General features: G+C 41.8%; 1 protein-coding gene across 6 annotated transcripts in view; it reads right to left on the reverse strand.

Moving 5' to 3' along the window:
• Nucleotides 1-25,214, reverse strand: part of mib2 (MIB E3 ubiquitin protein ligase 2) — a 227,000-nt gene that overhangs the window by 40,610 nt on the left and 161,176 nt on the right. For all 6 annotated transcript variants that reach the window (XM_072245423.1, XM_072245417.1, XM_072245419.1 and 3 more), the window contains 3 exons: nt 12,533-12,675; nt 9,248-9,355; nt 386-490 (listed from right to left, as the gene is read on the reverse strand). In XM_072245423.1, the coding sequence (XP_072101524.1) occupies nt 386-490; nt 9,248-9,355; nt 12,533-12,675 (356 nt within the window). The remainder of the gene's footprint in view (nt 1-385; nt 491-9,247; nt 9,356-12,532; nt 12,676-25,214) is intronic.

Raw genomic sequence — 25,214 nt, forward strand, 5'->3', positions numbered from 1 at the left:
GACAACAGGAACACACTGCAGTGACAGATGTCAGAGCCACTATCTTGCCCAATCCACACGCAGAGTTCCTCCTCTGGAACCCAGTCCCACCAACTTCAGCTGCTGTGGCACATGCCTGAGGGGGAAACGGAGGAACTTCCACCATACGTTTTCAGGTTTGGAAAGGTGAAGCTGTGGGGGTTGGGTAAGTGGATCATCAGCAATAAGGCCCACGCTGATAGCCAAGAGGATGGTCAGCAAACATCAGGCTTCTTACGAATCGCCTCAGGTGTCTGTATCGTGTGAAACACTGATCGAACGCTACGGATTATTCCGTGATCAAGGAATTTCCAACAGGCAGTATTCCCAGTGATCAGATTTTACAGAGGAATGAGAAGATACCTACTGGAGTCATGCTATCTGTCCACTCTCCGTGGCCTGTCTGAAGTCTTTTCACTGCTTCAATTTCATCCATCACACGAACAATATCACCGACCGAGAACGTGTCCACCTGCAAAAGCACAACTGAGTTATAAATGGTGACAATCTGAGGAGTTTTTATATTTGGAGGTTTTGTATAGACAGAATATATGTGTATGGGTCAGCATAGACTCGTTGGGCTGAAGGGCCTGATCCTTCCCTTATTGCTCTGTGATTCTGTCCCCTAGTCTTTGGCACCTTTGCTGCGGGGGATGTTTGCTACTATTTACCCTCTCTATGCCCCTTCCTAATTGTGTACCTCTCTCTCAGGTCCCCTTCAGTTATCTCCACTCCACGGAAAATAGCCCAACCTATCCATTCTCTCATCAGCTGAAACGTTCAATTCCAGGCAACATCCTGGTGAACCCCACATTCTGTCCAGAGCAGCCTCATCTTGCCTTGTACCTCCACACTCCCTCCAGAGCAGCCAATACCCTCTGTTATCTCCATCCAGGGAACAAAAAGCCCAACCTATGCAGTCTCTCTTCAGCTGAAACGTTCAATTCCAGACAATATCCTGGTGAACTCCACACTCTGTCGAGACCAGCCACATCCTGCCTCCTGCTCCTCTTTCTTCTACCTGACTGTTCCTATAAGATCATAAGACCATAAAATGTAGGAGCAGAAGTAGGCCATTTGGCCCATCGAGCCTGCTCCACCATTCCATCATGGGCTAATCCAATTCTTTCAGTCAATTCTGATAAAGTCCTGAAACTGAAACGTTGAATGTTTATTCTTCTCCATAGATGCTGCCTGACCCGCTGAGTTCCTCAGCATTTTGTGTGTCGTCCGCCCATTCCACCAGCCTGATTTCAGTCAGTGTTGTACATATCAGATACAGAAGCTGGAAATTCAGAACAACACACATAAAATGACTGAGGAATCAGCAGCTCAGCTACCATACATTGTGAGGAATAAACAACTGATGTTTCCAGCCAAGACCCTTTATCAGGTCCGGAAAGAAAGGAGAAGAGGCTAGAATTTTAATTTTGCGGGGGTTCTGTAAGAAATCATCAAAGAGATGAATTTGAATTGAGCCACATCTATCAAGACTAGTCATTTTTAGTTAACTGAAAAGAAGACTGGTGTGGAAATTTGATCAATTTTGCACAGATAATGTGGTGTATTCATTTCAGAAATGGAGTTCAACATGTACATTAATTGTCACACAGAGCGAAGGAGAGGTTTCTACCCCAACCATGTTATAGGATAATCCTCTTTGAGTACTAACTTGTTTACTCAAATAGTAGATTCTGTTCTAGTTCTGTATTACATAACAGGATAATTTCAACATACCAAGTTTACTAGTATGATAAATCATTGCACAATATTGCAGCAGTTATAGGTCACAATGTACCAAAACTCCCACTCAATATTCAGAAGAAGGAAAGTTAAGTCTTGACTGAATCAGGTTATTTTTTGGAAGTAAGATTAATTTGGCCTTGAAAACAAATTATTCTTTATCTCCAAGGTGTAGTTTTGACAGTTTGATAGGATAATATTTCATTTATTTAATTAATGATATTATTGAATACGTTTGGGTAGCTCATGTCTAGATTTTTTTGAACCATTAAAAATACTGGTTATGTCAGTGAGGAACAGCGAGAGCTGGCTGTTGATCACACTTATGGTGTGACTGTGAATGAGATAGGTCATGAGGCACATCATCAAACACCTTCCTAAAATTCATGTAGACAATAATGGCATGGATAGAGGCTGGCTTTGTCAGGAGGAATCGAGTGGGAATAAAAGGGGCCTTTTCTGGTTGGCTACCAGTGACTAGTGGTGTTCCTCAGGGGTCAGTATTGGGACCGCTACTTTTCACATTGTTTATTAATGCTTTGGATAATGGAATTGATGGCTTTGTGACAAAGTTTGCAGATTGTATCAAGATAGATGGAAGGGTAGGTAGTGCTGAGGAAGCAATCTGATTATAGCAGGACTTAGACAAATTGGAAGAATGAATAAAAAAGTGGCAGATGGAATACAGTGTTGGGAAATGTACAATAATGCAATTTGGTAAAAGAAACAATAGTGTGAACTATTATCTAAATGGGGAGAAGGTTCAAACATCAGAGGTGCAGAGGGACTTGGGAGTCCTCATGCAAGACTCCCAGAAGGTAAATTTAGCGGTGGAGTCTGTGGTAAAGAAGGCAAGTGCAATGTTAGCATTTATTTTCAGGGGAATAGAATATGAAAGCAAAGAGATATTGCTGAGGCTTTATAAGGCACTAGTCAGGCCATACTTGGAGTATTGTCAACAGTTTTAGGTCCCGTATCTCAGAAAGGATGTGTTGGAGAGAATCCAGAGGAGGTTCACAAGGATGATTCTTGGAATGAAGGGGTTAACATATGAGGAGTGTTTGGCAGCTTTGGGTCTGTACTCTCTATAATTCAGGAGAATGTTTGAAGATCTCTTTCAAATCTACCAAATGTTGAAAGGCCTAGATAAGCTGGATGTGGAGAGGATGTTTCCTATGGTGGGGTTATCCAGAACTAGAGGGCACAGCCTCAAAACTGAGGGGCGGCCTATTACAGCAGGGGCAAGGAGGAATTTGTTCAGTCCGAGAGTAGTGAATCTGTGGAATGCTCTGTCACAGACTGCAGTGGAGGCCAAGTCCATGGGTATAGTTAAAGTGGAAGTTGATAGTTTTCTGACTGGTCATGACATCAAAGGACATGGCGAGAAAGCAGGTGTATGGGGTTGGGTGGGATCTGAGATCAGCCATGATGGAATGAAGGAGCAGACTTGATGGGCTGAATGGCCCAATTCCGCTCCTGTCTGCTACGTCTTATGGTCTTATATTTACAGCTCTACATTTATCAATCACTTTTGTCATCTCCTCAAAACTCAACCAAGTTAGTAAGATGTGACCTAACTCGCACAAAGCCATGCTGGCTCTCCCTAATTAGGCCATGTTTTTCCAAATACTGATAATTCCTATCCCTAAGAATCTTCTCCAGTAATTTCCCTACTGCTAATGTAAGATTCACCCGCCTATAGTTTTCAGGATTATTCCTATTACTTGAATAATGGGATAATATTATTGGGATAATATAATGGGATAATATTACAGACTTTGCCTGTGGCTAGAGAGGAAGTGAAAATATTGGTCAAGGCCCCCTTGCCTCCCTCAATAACCTGAGGTATATCCTCTCAGGCTCTGGGGACTTATCCACCTTAATATTCTGGAGAGATCCAACAATACCTTGTTCTTTATCCCAAAATGCCCTAGAAAAATAGCACATTCCACATTCACTGAACTATCCTACATGTGCTTCTCCTTGGTAAATACTGATACAAAGTCCTGTTGGATCCACCTGTTTAATTTTAATAGTTATTTTCTTTGTAGTTCAACAATCAATTATCTGCTTGTTTATTAAGAAGTCTTTATAGACACAACAGTTCAATACAAATCTTGGTTGCCAACATGGGGCGCATGGACATCTCGCTCAATGGTATTGTTCTGCGGCATCAAAAAGGTTGGGAACGCCTGCTCTAGATCATAAGACCATAAGATATAGGAGCATAATTAGGCTGTTTGACCCATTGAGTCTGCTCCGCCATTTCATTACGGCTGATCCCTTTACCCTCTCAGCCCCAATCTCCTGCCCAAAACTACTAATACCCCAAGTGAGGCCTCACTAGTCCTTTATAAAGTCTTAACATTACACCCTTGCCTTGAAATTCTATCCTCTTGAAATGAAAGCTAAGATCACATTTGCCTTCCTCAATCTGCAAATTATTCATTAGGAATCCTGCACAAGGGCTGCTAAGTCCCTTTGCGCCTCAGGTTTTTGTATTTTCTCTCCAATTAGAAAATAGTCAACTCTTTCATTTCTTCTACTAAAGTGTATGACTATACATTTCCCAATACTGTATTCTTTGCCCATTTTCCTAAGTCCTTCTGTAGCCTCTCTACTTCCTCAAAACTACCTACCCCTCTATCTTCACATCATCTACAAACTCTGCAACAAAACCATCAATTCCATCATCCAAATCATTGACATATAATGTAAAAAGAATCGGTCCCAACACAGACCCCTGTGGAACACAATTAGTCACCAACAGTCACAAAGAAAAGATTCCCTTTATTCCCACTCTTTGCCTCCTGCTAATCAGCCATTGCTTTATCCATGCTAGAATCTTTCCTGTAATACCATGGACTTTTGGCTTGTTAAGCAGCCTCATGTATGACACCTTGTCAAGGGCCTTCTGAAAATCCAACTACACAACATGAACTGATTCTCCTTTGTCTATCCTGCTTGTTATTACTTCAAAGAATTCCAACAGATTTGTCAGACAAGATTTTCCCTCGAGGACACCATGCTGACTACGGCTTATTTCATCATGCGCCTCAAAGTATCCTGACGATCAACCCTTCCACCTTCCCAACCACTGAGATCGGAATAACTGGCCTATAGTTCCCTTTCTTCTGTCCCCTCCCTTCTTGAAGACTGGACTGACATTTGCAATTTTATAATCTTCCAGAACCATTCCAGAATCTAGGGATTCTTGAAAGATCATTACTAATGCCTCCATGATCTCTTCAGCCACCTCCTTCAGAACCCTGGGGTGTGCACCATCTGGTCCAGGTGACTTATCTGCCTTCAGACCTTTCAGTTTCCCAATAATCTTCTCCAGAGTAATGGCAACTTCAAAAAACTTCTGACCCCTGACACTCTCAAACTTCCGGCATTCTGCTAGTATATTCCAAGTGAAGACTGACGCAAAATACTTATTCAGTTTGCCCACCATTTCCTTGCATCCCCCACCCCATTACTACCTCTCCAGCATCATTTTCCAACGGTCCAATGTCCACTCTCGTCTCTCTTTTACAAGTTATATATATGAAGAAACTTTTGGTATCTTCTTTAATATTACTGGCTAGCTTACTTTTGTATTCTATCTTTACCTTCTCAATGACTTTTTTAGTTGTCTTCTGCTGGCTTTTAAAAGCTTCCCAATCCTCTAACTTCCAACTAAATTTTGCTGTATTATATGTCCTCTCTTTGGCTTTTATGTTGGCTTTAACTTCTCTTGTTAGCTACGGTTGTGTCACCATACCTTTAAAATACTTCTTCCTCTTGCAATCCAAAATGCATCCATTCATTCCAGCCATTGCTGCTCTGTCATCATCCCTGCCAGTGTTCTTTTCCAATCAATTTTGACCAACCCCTCTCTCATGCCTCTGTAATTACCTTTATTCCACTATAATACTGATACATCTGATTTTAGCTTCTCCTTCCTGAATTTCAGGGTTAATCTGATCATATTACAATTACTTGCTCCTCAGAGTTCTTTTACCTTAAACTCTCTAATCAATTCTGGTTCATTGCATAACACCCAATCCAGAATAGCTAATTTCGTAGAAGGCTCAACCACGAGCTGCTCTAAAGGGTCAACTCTAGTGGTTATACTAAGTATAATTCTGGAAACTTCTTCGCTTCTTTGTTCTGAATGAGTATTTTCTCATTGGATCATTTTAACACAGTATTAAATAAGAATTTTTAATAGGATTATTCTTATCTATGGAATTTTTCTTAACTCTCTGGTAGCTGTATTATGCTAGGTGCCATCTTCCTCTCTTTTGAGTAACAGTGATGCCCTCTTACCGTTCTTTTCCTGTTCTCTATGTGGAATAAGTTTCCTGCCTCATTCCCGACTTCTAAAAGCACCTCAGGTTTAAACACTTCAATCTGACAGTGGTCATTTAAGACCCCATCCACCTACTCCGCATACAAGCAAATGTTCCCCTCTTTATCTTTGAGTGGTCCCACCCGCTCCCTAGTTACCTTTCTGCTCTTGATGTACAGTATGTATAGAATGCCTTGGGATTCTCTTTAATCCACTTGTCAACAACTTTTCATTGTCCCCCTTGATTCTCTTAATTCCCTCCTCGAGTTCTTTTCTGGGTTCTACGTACTGATCCATACTCTAAGTTGATCACCCTTACCCATAATACACATGGAACATAAAACATAATAGCACAGTATGGGCCTTTCAGCCCACAATGTTGTGCTGACCTTTTAATCCATTCTAAGATCAATCTAACCCTTTCCTCCCCTACACAGCCCTCCATTTTCCTGTCATCCATGTGGCTATCTAAAAGGTTCTTAAAGACCTCTAATGTATCTGCCTCTACCACCATCCCTGGCAGGGTGTTCCACACACCCACCACTCTCTGACAACCCCCTTGTACTTTCATAGAGTCAATTAATGTTTTTAAGGTACATGGCCAGGATAATGGTTGACTCTCTATGTAGAGATATGCTGTGAGATCGACAACAAGCCTGACAATACAGCACCTCATTTGTTTGCAGATAACACACGTGCAACCTGGAATAATATTTCAACACATCACCTCCTAGATCAAAACTGATGTGGTGTCATTTTACATTGCACAACCATTTCTTAAATATAATTTTTATTGAGTTTTCAAAGTGATACATGAGAAAATAATATCTACCCTCCCCCCTCCCCTTAACCCCCCCCCCGATATATACTCCTACCTAAAGAGAAAAGAAAAAAAGAAAAAAAAAAAGAACCGCCTGAATATTGGAAGGTTTGCACATGCTCCATGGGATAAAGATAAACTTAATATATATTTGTTACTTTCCCCCAAGGAACCAAGATCTTCATCATCGCAGCTATAAATAAATGCTCCAAATATTCAAAAATGTTTCATATTTATCTCTTAAAATCTAAAACATTACTTAGCTTCTCAACTCTCATAGTTCCCCGGGGAACCCCTTTGAACTTCACCATGTTGTTATGTGTTTCCCTCCCAATCATCCAGGCAAAAAGAAAAAAATAGATAAGATACAAAAAAAGAAAAAACAAAATACCCTCCCCCCACTAATGTTTGTGAATGAAAAGATACACAACACTACCCCCCTCCATTGTGCGGGTCGTGGCTATTGCACACATGAATAACGTAGTGATTGGTCAGTGTTTATTCCAGCTCCCCCGTAACAAAAAATTATATATATATATATATATATATATATATATAAAAAATTAATGTCATTATTCCCAGCTAATATTCCTCAAATTTTAACCTTTCTTCCCCTCCCTCATATAATTAATAATATATTTATATATTCATCCGCCTAAAAATCCACAGGCCTAATCCTTGATCCAGTCTTCATCTTCAATCCATCTCGCTCCCCTGGGTTTGTTCTTGTATCTGGTGAATATTCAAAGAATCTCGCACAAACTCCTCCGCTTTCCGGTAATTGTCAAAAAATCTTTTTTCTCCACCAGGCAAAAAAATCTTCAAGGTTGCAGGATAATGCCATATAAATTGATAACCGTGATCCCTTTTTTCACTGGATTAAATTTCTTCCTTCTTTTCAAAAGTTCATAACTTACGTCAGGGTAGAAAAAAATTTTCTTCCCTTCTATCATCAGTGGCCCTTTTCTCTTCTTGGCAGCTTGGGCAGCTGCCTGTAGAATCCTTTCTTTGTCTTGAAATCTTAAGAATTTTATTAAAACTGATCGTGGATATTGGTCATCTTGTGGTTTTGGTCTTAGAGCTCTATGTACCCGCTCAATTTCAATTGGTCGGTCTTCCTCTTTCATTTGCAAGGTTTTCGGGATCCATCTTTGAAAAAATTCTATTGGATTATCTCCCTCTATACCTTCTTTAAGACCAACAATTTTAATGTTATTACGTCTGCTAAAATTTTCCAACACGTCCACTTTCTCCAAGAGTCGATTTCTTTCCGTGTTCCAGACAAGCACATCATTTTCTGTTTTTTCACTCTATCGTATATATGCTGCATTGTTCTTTCCATCTTCTGAAGTTTCTTATCCATTTTATCCTGCCTTTTCATAGCTTTATCATAGCACATCTTCACGTCTCTAAGCTTGGTTCTTAATTTTCTTAGTTCAGCCGTTAATTGCAATAAAGCGTCGTCTCCTTTACTTCCAATCTCTTCCAGTTCTTCCTCCTCTTCTTCATCTGTATTCTCTGCGATATCCAATTCTGACTCTGAGTCACTTTCAGTTGCAGTGGCCGTCAGTTCTTGTAGTTTAAGTTGTGTCGATTTGCGCATGCGTAATTCCGGCATCTTCTTCCGAGAGACCGCTACCGCCGCCATTGCTCCCTGTTCTTCTACGCCAGAGATAAAATGCGTCTCCTCCGAAGGAGATCCAACCTGAATCCGAGGCTCCATCGCTGCAGTAGGCCCTTTTTTCTTCCCATCTTGCGGCGACTTCACAACAATAGACTTCTTCTGTTGCGGTTTACGAGGCATATCATGGAGTAGTCTTACGAAGTTTATAAGTAGTTTTCGGAAAGTATTTATTAACTTTACTTTGTTTAAACGGTACTTTGCTGATTTTTTACGGGAGAGCTAGATTTACACGTTTCAATCCCACGTCATCATGTGACGAAGCCCTGCACAACCATTTTTGAACATGACTTGAATCTAATGCATTTAATGAAAATCTGTTGTCCAATGTAATTAACAGTCACCAAATCAGATTGCACAAAACAGGTTAAACTAAGACCACAATGAGTGTACACAATTACAGACTGAGTGCAGAGTCATGGTGTCACACAACAAGGAAATAAGTCCCTTGGCCCATCTGGTCCCTGCTGTCCAGGGTGTCCATGTGAGCTATTCCTCTTTGTCCATATTTGACTCATACCTCTCTAAATCTTTCTTATCCACATAACTGCCCAAATGTTAAATGTTATTGGGTTATGGTTAGGGTTATGGTTAAATTTTATTGGATTAAGATTAAGGTTAGGGTTATGGTTTCAGCCACTGATTATACCTTTGTAAGTGCTCCTGGATGAAAGGTCCAGCGAATATTATTGCTGTATTGTACTCTCACATCCCCTCGGTCAGTTATTCTATGCACGGTGCCCGCTCGGCCAATGTACTGTTAGAAGAAAAGGAATTAGAATCAGAATCAGGTATAATATCACTGCATATGTCACAAAATACGTTGACTTACGGCAGCAGTACAGTGCAATACATTAAAAAAATCTAAAATTTATAATAATATATACTTTGGATTCCGGTTAATTGGGCTAACTGTTAGTCAGGGCAGTTGCTTATTTGGGACAACTACGTGGAGAACCAACACAGCAGCTGTGTACAAAAAGGGCCAGAGTCACCTCTACTTCCTGAGGAGACTGAGGTCCTTTGGAGTATGCAGACCTCTCCTTCACATGTTCTACCAGTCTGTTGTTGCCAGTACAATTTTTTATACAGTGGTGTGCTGGGGCAAGGGTACCAACATGGGTGAGGCCAACAGGCTCAATAAACTGATGAGGAAGTCAAACTGGACACACTGGAGGCTGTGGTAGAATGAAGGACTCTATGGAAAATCCTGGCAATTCTGGGCAATGTTTCTCACCCTCTGCATGCCACCTTGGCTGAACAGAGGAGCACTTTCAGGAACAGACTAAGACAACTGCACTGCTCCAAGGCGGTCATTCTTATCCTCGACCATTAGGCTCTATAATGAGTCAACCCATAGCCTGGGAGTGATGACTCTCTTCTGTCAGATTGTCATTAACCTCTGTTTAAACTCTGTTTACCACACCCTGCTACTGGGGACACCTTTGACTTGTAAATCTTGTACATCTTATTTTTAAGGTAACTTTGAAAAAATTTTTTTATTACTTTTCTTCTAATATTTGTATACCTGTGCATTTGTAATGCTACTGTGACACTGTAATTTCCTTTGGAGTCAATAAAGTATTTATCTACCTCTTAAAGAACAAGAACTAAGTGAGAAAGTAGGCGGGATTACTTGACTTATTTGGAAACTATGCTGCTAAATGAGACAGGAGACTGTTGCAGAACAGTTTCTAACTAGCGTCAATCATGTGCACTTGTGTGGCCGTTAGACACTACACTGAGCTTTTAGCAAACAGTTTTTAAATGGAGCCAGTTAAGTGTGTTTGTGTTCAAAAAAGTGATTTTTATCACTGATAGTTGGTGAGAAATAAGCAGTAAAACTATTCAGAAAAGTTTTGCTCACAGTGGTTTCTACTGTTAATGCTCAGAGATGCCAGAAACAGCTGGGAGTGAAAATGAAATTTCACTACTTCAACAAGTTGGGAACTATGAAGAACTGGCGTAGAAAAACAACATCCATCAGCAAAGATCCAAACCAGCCAGGACATGCTCTCTTCTTGCTGCTGCCTTCAGGAAAGTGCTATAGATGTCTTAGGACTCGCACCATCAGGTTCAGGAACAGTTACTACCCCTCAACCATCAGGCTCTTGAACAAAAGGGAATAACTACACCATTTAAGAACTCTTTCATCTTGTTATTTCATGCTTGTTATTTGTTGCTATTTATTTATTATCTGCATTTGCACAGTTTGATTACAGTTTACTAATCCTGTTTACAGTTACTGTTCTATAGATTTGCTAAGTATGCCCACAGGAAAAAGAATCTCAGGGTTGCATATGGTGACACGTATGTACCTTGATAATAAATTTTACTTTGAACTAGAATTTGAAGGTATCTACAATCACCTTGAAAGTTACAATGAAAATGAAGATTTGGAGGATGCAATTGTTGAAAGCATTGTACGAAAGCAATCTATTATCTGCACTAGGTGTCTGCACTAATTTTCATTTACAGTCAATCAAAAGAACACACAGTGTACACTGGATTAATTCCTACATTGATAACTATTAGGAAATAATACAGTTTTATAGTACTGTAGTAGTATTGGCAGTATTCTGGTGTTTCCAAGCCTGAATGCTTGAAACTATCATGAACAAAGCAGTTCTGAATTGTCTTACAGGTTATATCTCACTGATTTTCAGTGACAAAAATCACTGGTTTGAATAGAAACACATGCAACTGATGCTATTTAAAAACTGCTCCAAGCACAGTGTAGTGTCTAATGGCTACACAATTGCACACATCTGACGTTATTTAGAAACTGTTCAGCAACAGTCTCCTACTCCAATTAAGTGGCAGAGTGTTCCAAATAAATGAAGGTAATCCCAGTTATTTTCTTGTTAGTTTTTGTTCTTTAAGAGTTGTCCCGAATACGTGGCTGCCCCGATTAACCAACGGCCCAATTAACCAGAATCCACTATTGTATATAGAGTCACATAACATACTACAGCACAAAAACAGGCACTTTGCCCCATCTAGTCTGTGACAAACACTTCATCCGTCTAGTCCCAGCAACCTGCACCCAGACCATAGCTCTCGATACCACTCCCCATCCATGTACCTATCCAGATTTCTTTTAACTGTTGAAATCGAACCCCCATCCACCACTTCCACTGGCAGCTCGTTTCACGCTCGTACCACCGTCTGAAAGAAGAAATTCCCCTCAAATTGCCCTTAAACATTCCACTTTTACCCTTAACCCATGACGTTTAGTTCTAGTTCTGCCTGCTTTAACCTATGTCCGTGTATTTTGTATCTCTATCAAACCTCTCCTCAATCTTCCACTTTCGGGAAGAAAGTCCTAACCTATTCAATCTTTCCCTACAACTCACCTCAGGTCCCAGGAATGGCCTCATAAACTTTCTCTGCACTCTTTCAATCTTATTGATATCTTTCCTGTAGGTAGATCATCTCCTGACACTGGGTCACACCTAGACCAGGTGACCAGTAGCCAGCTTGGAAGAAGGGTTTAAAGGAAGGAGGAGGTGGACATAAGGTCTATAGGAGGTGCTGCCACAAGGAGGCAACATCTGTCATGAAAGGTGCCCACCATCCTGGCCATGCCATCTTCTCACAGCTCCCATCGGGCAGGAGGTATTGAAGCCTGAAGTCTCACACCACCAGGTTCAGGGACAGCTACTTCCCTACAACCAGCAAAACCCTAATCACAACCATAGCACAACAACAGTATGATTTATGTTCTCTACAATGGACTTGGCAATTTTTGTTCTATTGTGTAACGTTGTTTACTTTTCCTTTAATTCCAGTTAAACTAGTGTTGGGATTAAAAACATTCCTGTTTATGGTTACTGCCCAGACATCAGTCTGTTCTACTTGTAGGGCATATATTGGAATTTATTTCAGATGCAACAGTCCACGGACAGAAAAGCTTTCCTGTGTTGAGTATTACCTCAGCCATTTTGGGGTTCCATCCTCCATGACCCTCCTGCATCTGCCGCAGAATGTCTACCTCGAGAAGACATTTCACCCTGTCGTTGTGCTGGAAGGCGTGGCCACCCGCGCTCTCTTGCCGAGGCAGCTCAACGTGCTCACCTGAAAGAAGAATGAAAATGTCAACCGAAGCAGCTCAGGAGCCTCTGGAGATGTGTGACAACATCGATAGATAAAATAACGCACAATTTTACAAACATTCATCAACATCTCAAAAAGTGCAGCTTTATTAACAAAGGGGGAGTGAACCCGGAATTGAGTATGTAGAAATAATTGATGGTGACTCAGTGACTCTTTATTGGGTACAGGAGTGTAACCCAGTGTGATCTTCTGCTGATGTAGCCCATCCACTTCAAGGTCAACATGTTGTGCTCTTCTGCACACCACTGTTGTAATGTGTGGTTATGTGTCACTGTCCTGTCTAGTCTGGCCACTCTCCTCTGACTTCTCTCATTATCAAGCATTTTTGCCCACAGAGCTGCCACTCACCGGATGTTTTTTTTGTTTCTCACACCATTCTCTGTGAGCTCTAGAGGTCGCTGTGTGTGAACATCCCAGGAGTTCAGCAGTTTCTTTGATACACAAACCACCCCATCTGGCACCAACAATTATTCCATGGTTAAAGTCACCTTAGGTCACACTTCTTCCCCATTCTGGTGTTTTGTCTGAACAACAACCGAACCTCTTGACCATGTCTGCGTGCTTTTATGCATTGAGTTGCTGCCACATGATTGGCTGATTAGATATTTGCATTAATGAGCATGTGTACACATGTACCTAATAAAGTAGCCACTGAGCGTATTTCACGCTTCCTCAGTTACTTGGCCTTTTTATCGAAGGTAAATTACTTAAACTAAATCACTATTAACCAGGCAGAATTCGGGTGAACTAGAGAAACTCAGTGACGGGAAGATCTGGCAAGATGGAGGTGTGACTGGTTGCAGTAGCTTCTACGGGGTCAACAAAAGGTGCTACTGTTTGACCCAAATGTATGTCTAATGATCACAAGATCCTGCTGTACAAAGTACTGCAGGTCTACAGCATCAGCGAGTTGCTCGTTGGCAGTGATAATGAAGGAGCTGCGCACTGTGCTGCAGCCTGAATCGATGGAGACTCACAGTCGAATAGCGAGTGGCTGTCTTGGTCGCTTTTCTTGTGATCACAAGACCCCTTTGGACCTTGTTAACCTGGTATGCCACAAGTGTGATTCGCTGATTTATTGGATGCAAGGAGGGGCGGATAGAGGGGGCCGGGTCCTTGGCCATAGCGAGGACTATGCCCGAAGCCACGGTGTCGCCTGTTTGCAGCCGCCCAGCGTGAGGGGGTGAAGCCATTGCACTTCACTGGGGGCAGTGTGGCACGGTGTCCAGAACAGAGTTGGAGATGCCTTCCTAGAGGTTTGCTTGGCAGAGGATAAGCTCTGTTGTGGCCAACTGCAGATTTTTTAGTGGCCCTCAATGGACTCAGGCCTCAAACCTTTCAGCTGCCAGGGGAGGGGCGTCCAAGCCATCACGTTCTACAGTGCAGTTGTGGTGACTGAAGATTTTAAGTGGACTGAGGGCTCTGGATATATCATAGATATTTGTCTGGTTCTGTTTTTACTAATCGATAAGTGCTTGTACATGTGAGGACTGGGCCTCAAAGCAACGGAGTTGTCTACCAGCAATTGGGGGCCAGTCGATGGATTATATCAGTGGGCTGGTGTGGGAGGAGGGGGTCTGCACTGTTGTATTTTCACTGATATTTTATATGGGTCTGTTGACGTATGCATCAAGCTGTGGTGTCGCGGGGGGGGGGAGGTGGGGCTCGGCACTCTTTACCACGTGATTGTGATCTTGTGTGTGCTTACTGTTGGTAATGTGTCTTTGCACCTTGACCCTGTAGGAACAGTCACGTTTGGCTCTATTCATCAGTATTCATGTACGGTTAATTGGCAATTAAACTTGAATTGAAGGTGTTACAGCATCTTGGGCTGAAAGAAAAGAGTAGAATTTCTCCTGATTTGGTGCATGTTTATAAGTGTTTGAACTTCATGTTTATAATATAGGGAAATGGTTCCAATGAAAGGTGGTTAATCTATAGCATTAACCCTGTTGCACTCTACACAGATGCTGCCTGACTTGCTGAATATTTCAGGTAGTTAGTTGCTATTTCAGATAGGGAGTTGGAAAAGCCAATTAACACAGTCAAAAACCATGGACAGAGGCCCTTTGACCAATCAGTCCTTGCCAACCACCCAGCCAGTCCAAATTTTCCGCGCTTAGCCTATAACCTTCTACATCCTCTTCCCCCACCCCACCCACCCCACATGTACCTATCTAAGTGCTTCTTAAAATATACTATTGTACCTGCCTCAACCACTTCCTCTAGCAGATGCACCACATACTCACTACCCTCTGCATGAAAGGTTGCTTCTCAGGTCCCCTTTAAATCTTGCCCCTCTCACCCCAAATTTATGCACTTAGTTATGGACTCCCTTCCCCAGGAAATACTATTACCATCCACCCTCCCCTCCCCCGAGGATGTCCATTACCATCCATTGTACCTCTGCCTCTCAGCACTTCAAACACCTCTGTATAAGGTCGTCCCTCATTCTCCTACATTCTAAGGAATAAGGACCCAACCTGGCCAACCTCTTCCTTTAGCCCTGGCAACTTTCTCATCAATTGTTTCTGCACACTCTCCAGCTTAACCATGTCTTCCTACAACAGGGTGACCAAATCTGTACACATTACTCAAGAATGGCCTCACCAACAATACAACAGGAACATAAGCAATGATGAAGGCCAGCTCGCTGGACACCTTTTTAAACCCCCCTCTGACCCTGCTTTTATTAAACTGTGCACCTGGACTCCGAAGTCCCTCTGTTCTATTACATTCTCCAGTGCTCTACAATTCATAGTGTAACTTCTACTTTGGTTTAACTTTCCAAAATGCATCAGTTCACACTTGTCTGTATTGAAATCCATTTGCCTCTCCTTGGCCCACTTCCCAAATTGCTCAAGATCCCCCTGTAACTTATGATAACCTTCTTCACTCTCAACAACACTTGTTAATTTTGCGCCATCTGCTGACTTACTGATCAAGCCTTGTACATTCATATCCAAATAATTTATATAAATAATGAATAACAAGGATATCAACACTGACCCTTGTGGCACACCACTCACCACCGGTCCCCATTTCAAGAAAAAAACCTTCAACCACCACCCTCTGCTTCCTACCTCTGAGCCAATAGTAAGACTTGACCAAGCATAGTGAAGGGAACAGACAGATCTTAGGCTGTGTTGCTTCGGAGATAAATATTGGACTAGACACTAAGAGAAGCCCCCACATCTCTAAAGAGTGTCATCAGACCCATAGGGTCTGTACTTCTGTCCCCTTCTCATGCACCAAAGGGCCAATTTAGATTTTGTACTCTGCTCTCTGTTGTGGCCTTTTTTTGAACACCCTTCTGAGTCAGAGAGCTGTGACAGGTCTGATCTTAGTCCAAAATGGTACTGAAAAGCAAGAATAGCTGAAGGTCTAATTAACTCTCATCTCTATATTGCAAAGGATACAAATCCTCAGCTATAAATTTATCTCCATCCACATGGTGACCACGCTATGTTGGCGCTGGAATGTGCGGGCGGCCCCCAGCACCCTGTCGGGCTGTATTGGTTGTTAATGCAAGCAATGCATGTCACTGTATGTGTTGATGTACACATGATAACTAAATGAATCCAACTCTGACTCTGACTCTGAAATTGAACCCTGAATTCTAAATTCTGAATCGGAATCTGAATCTGAGCCCTGTAGTCTTGATGCTATTCTGATTTGGGTACAAACTCATACAAACTTTTCAGATTTTTTTTAATGCCACGTGGATGGGAAAAGCCTCTTGTGAAATTTGTGAAGTGTTCCTTCCACTCATCTGGCCTAAGGTGACTGCCATGTAGGAGATAAAGTTGCAAATGTTAATTCTGCAGTATAACTCTGTATATATTCTGTCTGTGGAATGAGTGTCAATCCACCTGCCCTCTCTGTGAAATACTACGTACCCAACTATCTCCACAATAAATAGCACCAACTACATCTGATTCAGAATCTTACTCTAGAATCACACTGACACGTGGCATGAAAAACAACCAAATATTTTCACAGCAATTTGGGTTTCATCAGCATAGTGAAGCACTGTGATCATTGTTGACTGAGGGCCAGTTTCACAAGTTGCCAACATTCAATCACACAAATCCAGGAGCTGTAAACTGTTCACACCATCCACCAGACAAGAACCTTTGGGGCTATTTTTTAATAAAAACCTATACTAAATCACCGAGTGTCAATATATCTGCACAACACAATTTTTATTTAGAGAAAGACTGTAGAAAAGGCCCTTCTGGTACACTGAGCCACGCCACCCAGCAACTCCACCAACATTTAACCCCAGCGTAATCACAAGACGATTTACAATGACCAATTAACCTACTAACCAGTACATCTATAGAGTGTGGGTGGAAACCAGCTCACCTGGAAGTAACCTACACACTCACAGGAAGAACATACAAACTTTCTTACAGAGGATGTTAGAAGTGTACTCCGAAGTCCGATGTCGAGCTGTAACCGAGTCACACCAACCGTTACACTACTGTGGCACCACATGGCAATGACAATAATGACAATTCAACACAAAGTGACAATGGCATCAACCTATTCATTGTAGATATTGTGGAACTGGAGATATTCTGAAGGCTGGCTAATTTTAACCACTTGGCCCTCTGAACAAACTAAATAATTGAAGGGCTATCTGGGGTAGAGGTATTTTTCTTGAGTACCCAACAACCAAGGCCAAACATGACAGAAAAAACTTCCCTGCCCTTTACCATGACTTTGGACAGAGATTGAAGCAGATGGTATGGGAAAGTATTTAATTTGGGAGGGCGAATTATGATGCTATTAGGCAGGAACTTGGGAGTGTAAATTGGGAACAGAAGTACTCAGAGAAATACACAACAGAAATGCCGAGGTTGTTTAGGGAACACTTGCATAGAGTTCTGGATAAAATATGGATGACAGAAATAATCCCACCTTTCTGCATTAATTCTCCATCTATCTGCGTTCTGCTCATTCAGGTACCTGTGCAGATGCCTCTTAAATGTTGTAACTGTTTCTGCCTCTACCATCTCCCCTGGCAGCTCATTCCACACACCAACTATACTGTGTGAAAAATAGACCCCTCAGACCTCCTCTTTCTTTCACCTTAAGCCCATGCCCTATAACTTGAGACATCCCTCCATGTAAAAAACTCTATCCTGTCACCTCTCAGACCTGTTTACGCCAAGGAAACCCACTGACTCCCCCCTCAATCCAGGAGATACCCTTGTGAGTTATTTCTGCCATATCCTTCCTCACCAGTTTATTGAGCTGTGGTCACTTTCACCTCATGGAGTTTAGGACTTTCGCAACCAAGTAGTGAGGGGGCAATTATAAAGCACAATAACCATGCATGATGTGATGAGTTTATTTGTCATCCGGACTCCATCATTCTCATTATTACCTTATGATTAATCAATAACTATTGTTTAAAAATCCCATCCTTGTTTTCAAACACTTCCACAGTGACATTCTCAGCCTTCCAACATTTACCCCTCTAATCTCCTCCATTCCTTCACAAACATCCACCCCGCTAATCTCCATTCCTTCACAAACATCTACCCCTCTAATCTCCATTCCTTCACCAACATCTAACTCTCCAATTTCCAGTCCCTCACCAACATCACTCCTCCAATCTTCTCCATTCCTTCACCAACAAATCCCCTTCAATCTCCTTCACTCCTTCACCAACTCCCCTCCAATCTCCTTCACTAACATCTACCCCTCCAATCTCCTCCACTCCATCAACATCTACCCCTCTAATCTTCTCCATTCCTTCACCGACATCTACCCCTTCAACCTCCTGCAAGCCTTTGCCAACATCTACCCCTCTAATCTCCTCCATTCCTTCACCCTACCCCTCCAATCACCATTCCTTCAACATCTAACCCTCTAATATCCTCCATTCCACCATCTGCCCCTGCAATCTCCTTCATTCCTTCACAAACATCTACCCCTCCAATTTCCTCCATTTTTTCACCAACATCTACCCCTCTCATATCCTCCATTCCTTCACTAACATCTACCCCCCTCCAATATCTGCCAAATCTTCACCACCCAGATGTCTGTGGTTCTCTGACGTTATCCCCACACTGAATCACTCTCCAAAGCACAGATATGTTACCTCTGCTGCCAAGGATTGGAGTTCTGTAATTCCCTCTCTAAATCTCTGTCCTCTTTTAATCTCTACCTCCTCAGCCAAGTTTTCAGTTATCTGGTCTAATATCTCAGTTTTTTTAAAACTCAATATCAAAGCCCCTGAAGTCCTGGGGGATGTTTCACTTCGTTACAAATTCCTCACAAGTACTTGCTGTAATCCTGATCCTGACCCGGATCTGGGCCGTACCCTCCAAATATCCGGACCTGCCTCTTGGTTTTTTTGCACTACCTTACTTTCCATTTTTCTATTTTTTATTTATGATTTATAATTTAAAATTTTAACATTTACTAATTTTTACTATTTTTAATATTTAGTATTTGTAATCCAGGGAGCAAGAAGCGCAGAATCAAATATTGCTGTGATGATTGTACGCTCTCGTACCAATTGTTTGGCGACAATAAAGTAAAATATAAAGTATAATTGTGACTAATTCCATTTTATTTATCAAAAGTATATTTAAAATTTGGAAAGGAGAAGCTAAAATCAGACGTATCAGAGTAATACGGTGGAGAAAAGGGAATTACAGAGGCGTGAAAGAGGTGTTGGCCAGAATTGACTGGAAAAGAACACTGGCAGGGATGACAGCAGAGAAGCAATGGCAGGAATTTCTGGAAGCAATTTGGAAGGCAAGGGATACATACATCCCAAAGAGAAAGAAGTATTCTAATGGGAAAATGACACAACCATGGGTGACATGAGAAGTCTAAGCCATTAGAAACGCCAAAGAGAGGGCATATAATAAAGCAAAAATTAGTGGGAAGTTAGAGGGTTGCGAAGCTTTTAAAAACCAACAGAAGGCAACTAAAAAAGTTATTAAGCTGAAGATGGAATAGGAAAGCTATCTAATCATTAATATAAAAGAGGATACCAAAAGTTTCTTCAGAGACAGTAAGTGTAAAAGAGAGGCAAGAGTGAATATTGGACCGCTGGAAAACAATGCTGGAGAGGTAGCGATGGGGAACAATGAAATAGTGGACAAACTGAATAAGTATTTTGTAACAGTTTTCACTGTAGAAGACACAGTATGATGGAAGTTCCAGGTGTCAGGGGACATGACGTGTGTGAAGTTGCCATTACTAGCGAGAAGGTTCTTGGGAACTGAAAGATCTGAAGGTAGATAACTCACCTGGATCAGATGTTGTACACCCCAGAGTTCTGAAAGAGGTGGCTGAAGAGATTGTGAAGGCATTAGTAATGATCTTTCAATAATCACAAGATTCCGGAATGGTTCCGAAAGACTGGAAAATCGCAAAAGTCACTCCACTCTTCAAGAAGGGAGAGAGGCAGAAAAAAGAAGATTATAGGCCAGTTTGTCTGACCTCAGTGGTTGGGAAGATGTTGGAGTCGATTATTAAGGATGAGGTTTCAGGGTACTTGAAGGCACATGATAAAATAGGTTGTAGTCAGTATGGTTTCCTCAAGGGAAAATCTTGCCTGGCAAATCTATTGGAATTCTTTGAAGAAATAACAAGCAGGATAGATAAAGGAGAATCAATTGATGCTGTGTACTTGGATTTCAGAAGGCCTTTGACAAGGTGCCACACATGAGGCTGCTTAACAAGCTACAAACCCATGATATTACAGGAAAGATTCTAGCATGGATAAAGCAGTAGCTGATTGGCAGGAGGCAAAAAGTGGGTGTATAGGGAGCCTTTTCTGACTGGCTGATGGTGAACAGTGGTGTTCCACGGGGGTCTGTGTTGGAACAAATTCCTTCTTCCTTTCTTAATCTTTTTATTGATTTAAAAAAAGCATAAATACAATCAAGAGGAGAATTAGTTCAAATATATATAAAATGTATAATAAAAAAATAAAAATATCAATTCTCTTCTTACCAGTTTATGAAGAGAAAGGGAAAAACATTGGGTTTTAAGCGAAAAGAAAAAAAAACACCACACTATATAAAAAAAACAAAACAAAAAAAAAGTACTTTCTGATCAAATCTAAAACTTCGAAAAAAGATTGAAAGAGTAATAAATCACATTAAATGAAAATATCGGATAAAAGGTCGCCATATTTGCTCAAATTTAAAGGCTGTATCAAGTGTCCGACTTCTTATTTTCTCTAAACTTAAACAAGACGTAATGGAGGAAAGCCAGTAAAAGACCGTAGGTGGTTTAGAATCCTTCCACTTCAGTAAAATGGCTCTCCCAGCCAGTAAGGTCGAAAAGGCTATCATACGTTGAGAGGAAACAGGAATATTTCCTGCTTCTAATGAGATAATTCCAAAACTTGTCGTAAGCAGATTAGGTTGTAGATCCAGATCCAAAAAGTCATTAAGCTGAAGATGGAGTAGGAAAGCAATCTAATCATTAATATAAAAGAGGTTACCAAAAGTTTCTTCAGATACAGTAAGTGTAAAAGAGAGGCAAGAGTGAATATTGGACCGCTGGAAAACAATGTTGGAGAGGTAGCAATGGGGACCAATGAAATAAAAACATCTCTCCAAAAGTTATCTAGCTTTATACAAGACCAATACATATGAGTTAAAGTGGCCAACTCAGTGTTACATCTGTCACAAATAGGATTAATATTAAAGAAAATACACGTTAGTTTATCCTTTGACATATGAGCCCAATGCACTACCTTGAACTGTATCAAGGAATGACGGGCACAAATAGATGAGTTTACTCCATTGATTATCTGAAAATGACTCCTGAGGTTCCGATTCCCAAGCGCGTTTAATTTTATCATCAGATATCATTTGTGAACTCAATAACCATTTATAGATTATAGCTATCCACCCTTTTTGAAATGGCTTGAACTGAAAGAGAACATCTGTCATATTATGTGGATAAGTAGAAGGGTAATTTGGTAACAAACCATGTAAAAAATCCTAATTTGTAAATATCTAAAAAAGTGTAGGAACAAATTCTTTTCATGTTATGTGCCAATCATTTGGATGATGGAATTGATGGTTTTGTTGCAAAGTTTGCAGACGACATGAGGATAGGTGGAGGGGCAGGTAGTTTTGAGGAAGTAGAGAGGCTACAGAAGGACAGACAGATTAGAAGAATGGGCAAAGAAATTGCTGATGGAATATAATGTTGGGAAGTGTATGGTCGTGCAGTTTGGTAGAAGAAATGAAAGGGCTGACTTCTCTAAATGGAGAGAATATAAAAAAATTGATATGCAAAGGGCTTGCGTATCTTTGAGCAGGATTGCCGAAAGGTAAATTTGCAGGTTGAATCTGTGCTGAGGAAGGCAAATGCGATGTTAGCATTCATTTCAAATGGACTAGAATATAAAAGCAAGGATGTAATGTTGAAACACTGGTGAGGCCTCACTTGGAGTATTGTGAGCGGGTTTGGGCCCAATATCTTCAAACGCAGGGGTGGCATTACTGGTCAAGGATACCATTACAGCTACAGAAAGGGTGGGTACTGTAGCAGGATCCTCTTTTGAGTCAGTATGGGTGGAAGTCAGGAACAGGAAGGGAGCAGTTACTCTACAGGGGGTATTCTATAGGCCCCCTGGTAGCAGCAGAGATATCAATGAGCAGATTGGGAGGCAGATTTTGGAAAGGTGCAAAAATAACAGGGTTGTTATCATGGGTGACTTTAACTTCCCTAATATTGATTGGCACCTCACATAAAAATTGCTGCTGAACGCAGCAGGCCAGGCAGCATCTATAGGAAGGGGTATAGTCGACGTTTCTGTACCTTTTCCTATAGATGCTGCCTGGCCTGTTGCGTTCACCAGCAATTTTTATGTGTGTTGCTTGAAATTCCAGCATCTGCCGATCTCCTCGTGTTTGCGTTGATTGGCAGCTGATTAGTTCCAAGGGTTTAGATGGGGCAGAGTTTGTTAAGTGTGTCCAGGACAGATGCCTGTCACAGTATGTTGACAGGCCGACTAGGGGGAATGCCATACTAGATCTAGTACTAGGTAATGAACCGGGTCAGGTCACAGATCGCTCAGTGGGTGAGCATCTGGGGGACAGTGACCACCACTCCCTGGCCTTCAGCATTATCATGGAAGAGGATAGATTCAGAGAGGACAGGAAAATTTTTAACTGGGGAAGGGCAAATTATGAGGCTATAAGGCTAGAACTTGCAGGTGTGAATTGGGATGATGTTTTTGCAGGGAAATGTACTATGGACATGTGGTCAATGTTTAGAGATCTCTTGCAGGATTTTAGGGATAAATTTGTCCAGGTGAGGAAGATAAAGAATGGTAGGGTGAAGGAACCATAGGTGACAAGTGAGGTGGAAAATTTAGTCAGGTGGAAGAAGGCAGCATACATGAGGTTTAGGAAGCAAGGATCAGATGGGTCTATTGAGGAATATAGGGAAGCAAGAAAGGAGCTTAAGGGGCTGAGAAGAGCAAGAAGGGGGCATGAGAAGGCCTTGGCGAGTAGGGTAAAGGAAAACCCCAAGGCATTCTTCAATTATGTGAAGAACAAAAGGATGACAGGAGTGAAGGTAGGACCGATTAGAGATAAAGGTGGGAAGATGTGCCTGGAGGCTGTAGAAGTGAGCGAGGTCCTCAATGAATACTTCTCTTCGGTATTCACCAATGAGAGGGAATTTGATGACAGTGAGGACAATATGAGTGAGGTTGACGTTCTGGAGCATGTTGATATTAAGGGAGAGGAGGCGTTGGAGTTGTTAAAATACATTAGGACGGATAAGTCCCCAGGGCCTGACGGAATATTCCCCAGGCTGCTCCACGAGGCGAGAGAAGAGATTGCTGAGCCTCTGGCTAGGATCTTTATGTCCTCGTTGTCTACGGGAATGGTACCGGAGGATTGGAGGGAGGCGAATGTTGTCCCCTTGTGCAAAAAAGGTATTAGGGATAGTCCGGGTAATTATAGACCAGTGAGCCTTGCGTCTGTGGTGGGAAAGCTGTTGGAAAAAATTCTTAGAGATAGGATCTATGGGCATTTAGAGAATCATGGTCTGATCAGGGACAGTCAGCATGGCTTTGTGAAAGGCAGATCATGTCTAACAAGCCTGATAGAGTTCTTTGAGGAGGTGACCAGGCATATAGTGCAGTGGATGTGATCTATATGGATTTTAGTAAGGCATTTGACAAGGTTCCACAAATTAGGCTTATTCAGAAAGTCAGAAGGCATAGGATCCAGGGGAGTTTGGACAGGTGGATTCAGAATTGGTTTGCCTGCAGAAGGCAGAGAGTCGTGGTGGAGGGAGTACATTCAGATTGGAGGGTTGTGACTAGTGGTGTCCCACAAGGATCGGTTCTGGGACCTCTATTTTTCGTGATTTTTATTAACGACCTGGATGTGGGGGTAGAAGGGTGGGTTGGCAAATTTGCAGATGACACAAAGGTTGGTGGTGTTGTAGATAGTGTAGAGGATTGTCAAAGATTGCAGAGAGACATTGATAGGTTGCAGAAGTGGGCAGAGAAGTGGCAGATGGAGTTCAACCCGGAGAAATGTGAGGTGGTACACTTTGGAAGGACAAACTCCAAGGCAGAGTACAAAGTAAATGGCAGGATACTTGGTAGTGTGGAGGAGCAGGGGGATCTGGGGGTACATGACCACAGATCCCTGAAAGTTGCCTCACAGGTTGATGGGGTAGTTAAGAAAACTTATGGGGTGTTAGCTTTCATAAGTCGAGGGACAGAGTTTAAGAGTCGCGAGGTAAAGATGTAGCTCTATAAAACTCTGGTTAGGCCACACTTGGAGTACTGTGTCCGGTTCTGGTCGCCTCACTATAGGGAGGATGTGGAAGCATTGGAAAGGGTACAGAGGAGATTTACCAGTATACTGCCTGGTTTAGAGAGTATGCATTATGATCAGAGATTAAGGGAGCTTGGGCTTTACTCTTTGGAGAGAAGGAGGATGAGAGGAGACATGATAAAGGTGTACAAGATATTAAGAGGAATAGATAGAGTGGATAGCCAGCGCCTCTTCCCCAGGGCACCACTGCTCAATACAAGGGGACATGGCTTTAAGGTAAGGGGTGGGAAGTTCAAGGGGGATATTAGAGGAAGGTTTTTTACTCCGAGAGTGGTTGGTGTGTGGAATGCACTGCCTGAATCAGTGGTGGAGGCAGATACACTAGTGAAGTTTAAGAGACTACTAGACAGATATATGGAGAAATTTAAGGTGGGGGGTTATATGGGAGGCAGGGTTTGAGGGTCGGCACAACAATGTGGGCCAAAGGGCCTGTACCGTGCTGTACTATTCTATGTTCTATGTAAAAGGATGTGTTGAAACTGGCCAGGGTTCAAAGGAGGTTCACAAAAATGATTCTTTTATTGAATGGCATGTCATATGAAGAGCATCTGATGGCTCTGGCCCTGTATTCACTAGAATTCAGAAGAATAAGTGTGACCTCATTGTAAACCATCGAATGGTGAAAGGTCTTGATAGAATGGATGT

Source organism: Mobula birostris, chromosome 27 (assembly GCF_030028105.1).
Source record: "Mobula birostris isolate sMobBir1 chromosome 27, sMobBir1.hap1, whole genome shotgun sequence".
NCBI classification, from domain to species: Eukaryota; Metazoa; Chordata; class Chondrichthyes; order Myliobatiformes; family Myliobatidae; genus Mobula; species Mobula birostris.